At 36.7% G+C, this 11,186-nt stretch overlaps 1 protein-coding gene across 1 annotated transcript in view; it reads right to left on the bottom strand.

Moving 5' to 3' along the window:
- The window catches only part of LOC103772797 (sec1 family domain-containing protein 1-like), a gene marked incomplete at its 5' end in the record, with an annotated part of 23,307 nt that extends 13,964 nt beyond the window's left edge, over window positions 1-9,343 (bottom strand). The window contains 5 exons of the mRNA XM_008940141.1: window positions 1,854-1,929; window positions 2,891-2,953; window positions 3,557-3,636; window positions 4,560-4,630; window positions 9,247-9,343. Of these exons, the coding sequence (XP_008938389.1) occupies window positions 1,854-1,929; window positions 2,891-2,953; window positions 3,557-3,636; window positions 4,560-4,630; window positions 9,247-9,343 (387 nt within the window). The remainder of the gene's footprint in view (window positions 1-1,853; window positions 1,930-2,890; window positions 2,954-3,556; window positions 3,637-4,559; window positions 4,631-9,246) is intronic.
- Window positions 9,344-11,186: the final 1,843 nt, after the last annotated feature.

Raw genomic sequence — 11,186 nt, 5'->3', positions numbered from 1 at the left:
CAGTGTAGGGAAAGATTTTTAAAGCTGAAGATGAGAATTAAGGTTATGATTCTGAAAAAAAACTAAAGTTGTCAATAAAATGGGTAAAAAAAGCAATCCTGGCAATAAACGTGTTGATGAACAGGAAAGGAATAAACTGAGGTGAGTTTCAAGACGACTTTTCCTTATTTAAGTTGGGAAATATTAGCTTGGCCAAAAGAACTGAAGTATTAAACAGACAAACCACTTCAGCTCTAATAAAATGAGGCAGAGTTTACATAGCAACAGAATTGGAAATGCGTCTTGTTGACAGAATAGATCAAAAAAGGACATTCCAAAGGATGATCTACAAATAAAACCGAAAAACACTTAGTAAAAAAAAATGTAAATATCCAAATGACCAAATGAGAAATAGAAAGTAAACTTTAACAGAAATATGACAGACCTACATCAAGCTTAAAAAATATGACAAAGAATAGCATTTTATTTGCTATCCAAAACACCTGGAGAAGGAATGAAACACCAGATAAAAAATATCCCGAAAACATTGGCATTGTGGCTTCAGAGTCACTCAGAACACAAAACAAAGCAAGCCATCTTGTCAAGAATAGTACTAATCTTTTAAAGCCACATATGTTAAAAGAAATGACAAAATGTTTAATACAAGAAGTCTCATTTAGAATATCATTATCTGTTGTTACAAGGAACAGTTTATCTGAAGATCTGTCTATAAAATATGACATATAGGCAAGCTGCATATTTTAAAGTTTCCTCAACTATATTTAATGCCATACCACTGACTTGTAACTGTGCAATGCAACCTATCATTTCACAGTGAAATACCTGCAGAATTAATTTCATTGACTAGCCTAAAAAAGCTGCAGACCAAATTTTTTAAAACTTTTACGTGACAGTTGGTACTTTTCACTCATAAATGATGTGTATAACAGGATGACTAAACAAATAACAGCTATGGTAACATTAACTATGTCAAAAAAGATGGACATTTAATTAGAGCTGGGATTTAATTTTATTTAGTTCTGATACGCTGTATTTCTAAATGAAATTCCAATTCTTCCACTAAGAATTAAAGTATGATGAATTCTTTCCTAGAAATCTTGATGTCAAAATATAGAATTAAGGTTTGTAATTGTAAGTATTTTATTTAGTGCTATCTCACAGAAGTGCACATTAGAAAAAATAATGTGTCCCTTACAGGGAAGCAGGTTTCTGTGAACCACGCTTCAAAATTTAAGCTACAACGAGTTACACAACCAATTTTTTTTTTTTTCTTTGCTTTCTTCTGGGGGTTGTACATTGAAATTTGCATGCCAGTTATGTTCGGAAAGATTTTTCTAAGTCAATATTTGAAGGTGGCCATGTCATTATAAACACGCTTTGATTTTCAAGCACATTTCAAGACTATAGTTGTTGTGTATTACTTACGCAGGAAAACTATACATGCTTGAATTGCAAATGAACAGAGAATGAACTCTTTCAGCTTTTCAATTACTCTGAAATAGATGCATTTAATATATGCTGTTCTAAGTAAAGACATGGAGGTTTTTTTGTTTATGAAGGTCTAGTCTAGTTTGAGTATCCCACAGCTGCTCTTCTTATAATGCTGTAGTCAGTCTTATTTGCACATACTGGAATCTAATCCCTCAAAAATGGAGGTATCCAAATAAAATTTGGACATTATTCAATACTGATATAAAAACTGGAAGCTACAAAGTGATATATCTATCTACCAGCAGAGGCTGATGTTTGTTTTTTTACCATACAACTAATTTTATTAATATGACAGAGGTAGTGAAAGATGGGTTTTTTAAATGTTCATATGATAGACTTCTTTAATTGGTTTTAAAACTTACTTGTTGCTTCAGTACCAAGTTCTTTACTCCTTCCATTACAAACTGTGATCCTGTATTCATAACTCGTGAAAACAGACTGAAAAACAAAGTAAAGGCGATACGTAAGACCTTAAAATCTGCCTTCTTAAACTTTGTGCTAACATTCCATCTCATTGAAGTTGATGGGGCTTAAGTCATTCAATTTGGCATGAAATATATTCTTCAAACTACATGGCAGGCAAGTGTATGGGAACATCCCTATAATCTAGCAGCCACATCCTCACCTATCAATAGGAGTTCCAGCCTTTAATCCATTGAACAGGTTATTTTACAACTTCAGTAATGCAAGGATTTGACTGCTGCCGTCAAGGAGGTTTCCTCACCACCAGTTAACAGAGATGCTCAGTGTCTCCAACCAACCAACCAACTTGTAATTTTTCCAAGTGATACAGCGCTGGAATTCTCTCTAGCCATACTGTGCCAGTTTCCTTATGACAGTGCCAGTGCACTCCTGAAAGTAAAGCTGGTAATGAGGACTCAAATCCTCTCAAGCACGGAATGAACCACGTCCCACATCCTGTGTCCTTACCCTTAGCATCTACACCTTTCAACAAGCAGCCAGCCAGCTAGTTTAGGACATTCTAATGAAAAAGCAGTGTGTTCTTCCATCCCTGACAGTCTCCAAGTCCTACAGAACCAGTTTTGAACACACAAGGCTCTTCTTGTCTTCTGCCACTGACTAAATCAAGGCTCAGAATGACGGCTGTCAGAGCCATTTCCTGGTGCTGAATTCTTCTTCCATGAGTACATTTCATGTGTAGATGCAGACGTCACCATTTTAATTTACTTTGTGGATTTAGACACTGATCCTTTTATTTTACTGTGTCCTATGCACTGTTAAGGAGAGATGAGCACTTGTAATTGTCTGTAACTTGAAACTTTTTACAAATAGGGGAATGTTTTATTCTGGGCCTTGTATAGTACTAATCACACTCTCAGTACGACTAAAACAAGCTAAAAGAACCCAAAGACTTACAGAAAATTAATCAAAAGCATACCCCAAAGGTTTAGGTGTAGTGTTTCCATAGCTGGTTGGAGCTGACGCCATCTTAGTGAAAGCCCTGTGAAAGCACGGATAGAAATCAAATGCTTTTCTCATGGCACATACTGCTGTAGAACTCTGGTCATCTGAAAGTAAAAAAACTTCTGCTTCTCCAGCTCTTCCAGGAATTAACTATTTATTACATTCATCCCTCTTGTCTAGAAATACAAAAGTTAAGGAACTAAAAGGAATTAGACTTTACACTGAAAAGACAAATCCTCTCTTTTGATACCATGTAAAACTAGAATAACTGATAGGCAGCATGGCCCTTCGGTATGAACCAAAAAAAATTTGGAGTCTGAACTAGCACAACTTTTCATTTAATTCAGTAGGTTGGTTTTGTCTTGGATCATTAAGTAAACTACTGTGTCACGTTCAACGGTGTTCTGGCATTAATGCAGTTTAGTTGTAAAATAAAATTGGCACGTATTACTGTAACAATGACAGGAAAAAAATAATTCCAGAACGAATGTTTAAGGATAATTTACATGAGCAAAATTATGTTTCCCTTCTTATACACTACACTGTGCAAGAAGTAATACATAACGCTTTGATAACAATGCTGAGTTCTGTAAAACAACCCACTTGTAGCCTCATGTAGGAGAAAAAAGAAATTACTTACTTCCATTGTTTTATGTAGGTCAAAGGAGCCAGATTACAACCTGCATCCGTCAACGCCTTTTTATACTGCTCCAAATCAATCTGAAATTATGAAGTGGAGAATTGTAAAAGGTTGAAACTGCTCTTGTATCTGTATGTGGAAAGGCAAGACATCCTTATCTAAACATTAAATAAGCAGTGTAAAACATTAAGTAAGCAGTGTAAAGTTATAGCATTAACCAAAGTTAAGAAGTAATTGAGTCTTAATCCCACCTCCTACTAAGTATGACAATGTAATTTAAAATGCATTTTGCTAGGAACAGCTCTCACTAAACATAACAGTATTTGTGGAATAAACTCCTCTGCACTTTCAGAGATGGGAAGAGTCTTTTATGCTAGCACCTCTAAAAAAGCTGATGATACTGGTTTCTGTAAAATTTCACAACAGCAAATAAAAAAATTATGAAGAGTTAGTATACATTTATAAGAATACTTTCTATAACAATTTCAATATTCCTACAGTATAATAAATATCTTCCTTGAAATTAATCATCCTAACTTCAAAAGAAATACGAAGACATTGTTTCTTGAATTTTTCAGATATTGGCAAAAGTAGCATTTCTCCATTATTCATCTGTTAGTCAACTGACCCAAATACTTTTGAATATACAAGTATATATATATAGAGAGAGAGAGAGCAAAAAGAGTTGTATTAACATTTTATCTAATTCTGTTGACCAGTGAGGAAGAACAACAGAAAGCATGCCAAGATATGTCCTGCAGTAACTCTGAACCAAATATTTTAAAAGATAATCTTTCTTCTTACTAATCATTCATATCTTTTGAAATGGTGGCTAAAGCTTTGTAAGTAGATTCCTTGATAATACTACAAAATTAATTTAATTTCCTGGGAATTTCACACTTTGCTTCAAATAGAAGCAGAAACACCTACTTAGTGCTGAAACAATACAGAAAATTCCTGTGTGTTAGAATTTGGTGTTGGAAGCTGTAAAGAATACACATACCTCTGAAGGTGCCTGAGTTGAGCTTATGTAGTAGATAAGAAATAATCGCATTTTGTCTTCTGGAGTGCCCGCTGCAATGAAAAGAGAAAAAAACAGTTAAAACCCTACAATTGTAACTAAGCTGCTACGTTAATTGCTCTTCAGGAGTAATATATATATGGACATTCAGACCTTTAGTTATCACAGTAATTGTTTCTATAACCTGTCCTTGTTCAGTGTACAAAATGGTAGGCAGACATTTAGCAATTTTAGTAAAAGTCGGGTTAGGCTGGCTCACTGTTCCTGCAAGTTTACTTACACTTCCCTCTTCTCCCTGTAGCAAATATTGTTCTTCAAATAACACACCAATTAAGTTATGTAGTTGCAGTGTGTTTTATTTTATGTGAGGACTGCAAGAATTAGTGGGGAGTGTATCTATCAAAGAGGAGACTAAAGGAAAACTGTAAAAGTCAGAGCATAGTATTTTTTAGCTCTAGAATTTGTTTATACAGCTCTATGTTGACTGTATTGAGGGCTGCAAAAGCACTTATGTGAACTTTTCATCAGGAAAACAATCCTGAACTTCCAACTTGCCTTCAGGAAGGATTTCACTTCCTGAATCATCTTTTGTCACACCACTCATTGAAGAAAAACACTGCTACAAATTCTTGGGAAGCATTATCAATGGTAATCAAAATTCATCTTCACCAGATCAAAAAAATTATATGGCCATCCCTGTATTACTTAGACTATAACCTACTAAAGCAAATTTTGAACACAATCTTACTTTTTTTCCGGAAGAGATTCACTGTTAGTAAAGACCACAGTTTCAAATTAAGATTTCAGAAGTACTTCTCAAAACAAACATTTTGAATTTGTAATGCAATACCTCATTAAAAAAAGCTTTATGCCTTTAGATATGTTACAACCTTTAATAAAAATGCACTTTCTTGTATTTGTGGGTAAGAAAAAAAACTAAGTGTTTTTTTGGTTTGGATCTTTTTCCCCCCAGTACGGAATGTGAATCATGTCAGCAGGGGATCATCTAATCTAATCTGTAACTTTTGTTTGTAATGTGAGCATATATTTAGCTTGGCAGAAGTTATGAATAAGTGTTGTCATAAAGAACATTTATCACTTCGTACATTTTTTTCTGGGAAATAAGTTTTATTAACCTATACCAGTAAGCCAGAAGGTCAAGAACTGAAGAAATTTTTTAATTATCTAAACCAAAAGCCAGCTTTCAAGGTGGACATCCTCTTGGAGTTCACTTGGGTAAAAAAAACACTTAAACATTCTAATATACAGTTTAACTGACTTGGGTGTCTGTAACTGACCTGGAAACTTGGTTTCCAGCTTGCCAGGTTATAGCTTGTTTCAGTACTCCTGTGATGACTGTGTTTCGGTTTCAAGAGGAATAGGTGGGCACTTCCCTTGGTGGGCCTGTTTACCATTCTACAAAACTCCTGGAAGGTTTGTCTTCACTGGAGTGTAAGTGGTCTCACATATCAATGTGATATTTTGTCTTATTAAAATAAAATTTAAAAAAACTGTGATTGTACTGAGTACATTTTGCTAAAGCTCATGAAAAACACTTTGTTTGGCAAAAGTACTTAACTCTTGACATACTACTGATCTAATTCATAGCTGGTAGAAGACCCAGATCAGTTGCCTGTAAAATGTTCAGTATTTTTTTCTAGGCTATGTTCTGTGACAGCATCAAGAGGGGCAGTGCTAAATGTTCTGAAGAAATTAGCTTGATAAACCTAGAACAGAACAATTTTATTTTCCACTCAAAAACCAGGTGGCAGCCTCTAGGGCTACTGATTAACACTAAAGCAAAGCCAATCCAGTAACAGTACAGTTACTTTACAGTACAGTTACAGCAACATTACCAGTAATTACATCCAGGATGTAATAATATCGACTGAGCGTAGAGCCAGCAAATAGCCCTGAGCTGTAGATTAGTGCAACTGACCTGGTTTGGGGTAAAACAGAGCTGGTTTTGCTCAATGATTTTAACCTCTTAGTTAAATCTCTTCTAATTAACTGCTCTGTCTGAAGTTAGCAGCATTTTCACAAACTGTCTGGCTTTAGCAGTGATAACACTCCATGTTTAGAGTTACTGCCAGGGGTCGGTGTGCAGACCAAGGCCACTGCTAAGCTTGGATCCCACACACAGGGGGGCAGAGAGTACCCCGCACATGTGCGAGGAGCGGGCAGGATAAGTGACCCCAAGATTCACCAGTGGGGTGTTCCACAGCTGGCATAGCCAGTAAAGCTGGAGGATCAGGAGGGGCAATCCCTTCCATCACCCCTTCCATCTCTCTCCTGTGGTCTTCTTCTGGCCTGCTGGCTGCTCCTGCAGAAAATTCCAATCTGGAAAATTTCTCTTGCACAAAACCGAGGAACTTTGCTAATAGGGATGTTGATACAACCTGAGTAACCTTCTGAAGACCAACAAGGGCACCTAGGGAGGAATAACCCCATGCGCCAGCAAAGGTTAAGGGTTGACCTGCTAGAAGGCAGCTCCACAGAGAAGGATCTTGAAGTCCTGCTGGACAACAAGTTAACTGTGAGCCAGCAGTGTGCTCTTGTGGCCAAGAAGGCCAACGGTATCTTGGGGCGCATTAAGAAGAGCATGGCCAGCGGGTCAAAGAAGGCTCTTCTCCCCCTCTACTGTCCACACCTGGAGTACTGTGTACAGTCCTGGGCTACCCAGTTCACAAGAGACATGAAACTAGTGGAGAGAGTCCAATGGAGGGCTACAAAGACGATTAGGGGACTGGAGTGTCTCTCTTGCAGGGAAAAGCTGAAGGGCCTGGGTCTGTTTAGCCTGGAGAAGAGAAGACCGAGAAGTGATCTCATCAATGTTTATAAATATCTAAAGGGTGGGTGTCAAGAGGATGGGGCCAGTCTCTTTTCAGTGGTTCCCAGTGATAGGACAAGGGGTAACAGGCACAAACTAGAACACGGGAAGTTCCATCTGCACATGAGGAAAATTGTCTTTCCTGTGAGGGTGACAGAGCAGTGGAACAGGCTGCTCAGAGAGCCTGTGTACTCTCCTTTGGAGATACTCAGAACCTGCTTGGAGTCCTGGGTAATACGCCCCAGGTGAACCTGGTTTAGCAGGGGGTTGGACTATATGATCTCCAGAGGTCCCTTCGAACCCCTACCATTCTGTGCTTCTGTGATACATCAGGCTTGGAAAACAATTTGCTTTATATCGCAATCTAAAATGGACAAAAAATGAGGAATCATGTAAAAAGCAACTGATCCAGTAGAAATGCTACCAAGAATAATAATTTCTGCTTTCATATCTAACTTGATGCAAACATGAAAGCTAGAATCAAAATGAGCAGTTTTGTACATGAACCATTAATTCTGAACATGGAAAAGGATTAGTTTGTGTTGATGCTTAAGAAAAGTACAGATTATGTATATATTCTTCTTAGCTTCGAATTACCAATCAATGTCTGTACTGAATTACAGACTGATGCCTGACATTAGTTTTTCTGAAAGTCTGTTAAGTTTCTAGACGTGATCCAATGAGATCTGCAAAATTTGAGGTGAGACTTCTACCAACCATGTACTATTTCTTCTACTGCCATTTGATTATATAGCACAGACACTAATAAAACATTATTTTTAAAAGTCAGCAGGATTTATAAATATTCTTGCCATAAATATGAATCATTACACAAACTCCAAGCAGACACTGTGTCCAGTATGCAGCTACAAGACTACACACATAAGCATGCAATAACAAACCAATTTTTTTTTAGAGCACACTGTGAAAAGAGCAGGAACCCTGGGTCTCTCAAAGCTCAATGTTTGCCAATATACTTGCCAATATGCAGCCAAGCCAGTGGTTGTAACTCAAGTTTTACAATCTTGCTCTGCAGGTAATTTTGTTCCAGCCAACTGGTATCAGGATGTATTGAAATCTGTCAGAGGGCTGTGACACACCTCAGGTTGTGAGAAGCTGAAACAAGAGTTGGTGCTATGACACTATGAAAAGCTGAGAACCCATTCTGGTCTCAACCTGTCACAGGGTCCCCTAATGACTGCTGCTAACAGGGAATCTGAGTATCACCCCATGTGTAAAGCTCCTGTATAAACATATGGATGAACCACATGTGAAACAGAAGCTGGGCTGCATTGCTCTTGGGTGATGACATCAGACATGCCACAGCTGCATCAACACATGGAAAAAAAACTTCAGGTAAGTCTCTCAGTCAGCTGACCAATCCTCTCCCATCCATCTTTTTCCTCACATAAGCAAGAGGTAGCTACATTAGAACCCTATGATCTAACAGAATTCTGTGAAATTCCCTTTTTCATTCTGTTTGTAAGTATATATTATACAGGTAAGATTTTAAAGAATCAGTATTGTTCAGACCATACAATTCCATGCTATACTAAAAAAAATTTGGAGAAACACAGAAGTTAAAATATTTTGAACTTCAGAAATAAGAAGTTAGGAAAGGATTTCAGTTGTGCTGCAGAAGTTGCCAATATTTTGCCTATTACTCAGCAAAAATACTAAACTCTGTAGACTGTTACTAAAATCAATAAAAACCTGTTTTCTTTACAAGTCTTACAGAGGTTGCACATAAGATCTTTACCAGCCCTTAAGTCCCAGCAGGTACACATTTATTGCATATCTTAACAAATTTTATACCAAGTTCAGACTTAAAGCACTCACCATCTGGGTCAGAAATCATGTCCAGAAGAGATTTATCCAGAGTGGATTTGCTCATTATTTTTTCCTCATACTCGAAATACACATCCAGCTTTCGACTCTGTTGAAGAATAAGTGTTAGGGTTAACTCATTAGGACTGTGCAAAAATATTTATTTCTTCTTTAAAACGGTACATAGTTTAGTTATAAAGACTGTTTAAAAAAATTATCTTTAAATAAATTTTAAGTTAATATAACCAATGCTTGCATTATAATATGCTTTTATTAACTCTCAGAACATCAACGCTTATGAAATTCTCATTTTAAAAGTGGAAATGCAAATTAAGAATGGGATGTCAAACATGCAAATATTAAACTGGAAGAGGAGCTTTGTTTTCGCCTATGGTCTTGCCATAGCTGAAAACTACATGCCACCATATGTATTATGCTGTAATAGGAAAAAAAAGATTCAAGTGAGTATGTAGAATTTATGCTGAACCTCAAGTCTCTCAGTCAACGAGGCAATTACTCTTATTCAGAAAAATGTGGGAAATTCCTAAATACATTAAGGTGTCATCCCAGCGAAAAGTCGGCAACTGCCAACTTGGGCTGGTACTGAAATAACTACCTCAGATCAAAGGCTTGCAATAATTCATTCATATCAAAGATGGAGGACTTCATAATTAGATTATCTTGCTAACCCTGCAAAAGAAGTCTCTCATTCTACAATGTCACACATGTAAATCAAACTGTGAAAATCTTTTACAGCAAGGATGGCACAGGGACTGCACAAAATTAATGAGGCAAAAGCTTTATGGAAGATGTCACATGACCACACACCTGACAACTGCATAGCAATTCATCTGCACAAGCAGCCAAGCTTTGCACTTCTCCATTGTCCTATCATGAACTTACAATCCAAAGATGGAAAAATGCATTCCAAAACTTATTTTAAAAACTTCTGTTACCTCAGAGATCATTCTGAGCGTCTGAACATCAAAATGCAGCATCACAACAAACGTTACAACTACGCAGCTTAGAAAACCTTAACATCTGGTAACTAACTAAATCCTGGTGTTTGGACGTGTTCATCAGTGTACTGGCTCAAAGAGGAGACTGGCAGAATGGACCTCTACCTCGTTGCCTTGGAAGTCTTTCAGCTCCACATCATACCCGTTAGGAGACTGAAATGATAGTGCCAGAGTGAGGTAAGAGCCACCAGGGCTTTTCTTTGGTTAAGAGATTCAGGAAATTTTGCCTGAGAATGCCAACCTATCTAAAACTGCTATGGTACCTTCCAAACCAGCACACTGGTTGCTGTAATGACTGGAACAGAAAAGCTTTAGAAATCTGTTTTTCACATGTTTTTGAATTATACTAAAATTATTCCTGCGATCACAAATCAGGAAATGGATTTTTAAAAAGTTATTTCACCATCTCTCCTCACCCCCCAAAGGGGAAAAAAAAGGTAATTCTCTAGCCTAAGGATATTAGGATATTTGATCTTCTGAGTATTGTAAGCTCATCAAAAAGAATTGGAGATGAAAATACAAAATAAATTAAGAGCTAACTCACAAGAATATTTTTATATTGAAAGCTTTTTGGCAATTAAAAGTTTAAAATACTTTTCTCAGACAAAAGGGATCCAACAAGCAAAAGGCTATCTAGAAATGTGGAAACTTTATCTTACTAAGATCAATGTGTTATCGTTGAATTTTGCAATGCCCCTATTATATTAGCTGGTGATCTGTTTAAGACAAATTTATTCAGAAGGCATGTAAATATACAATACAAAAAAAGAGATTCACTAACTATATTTACAGATCAACTTTTAAATAAAGTGATGTAATTCAAACATGAGACATTTTCAATGGTAAGAACAGATTTACAGTGCTAACTTACTTGCAGCACAAACTAAGCAAAATTTTTCTCTATTATGTGCAAATTCATGACTTTTTGACTAA

Source organism: Merops nubicus, unplaced genomic scaffold (genome assembly GCF_000691845.1).
Source record: "Merops nubicus isolate BGI_N331 unplaced genomic scaffold, ASM69184v1 scaffold23885, whole genome shotgun sequence".
Classification (NCBI taxonomy): domain Eukaryota; kingdom Metazoa; phylum Chordata; class Aves; order Coraciiformes; family Meropidae; genus Merops; species Merops nubicus.
This window is presented reverse-complemented; position numbering and strand designations above follow the sequence as displayed.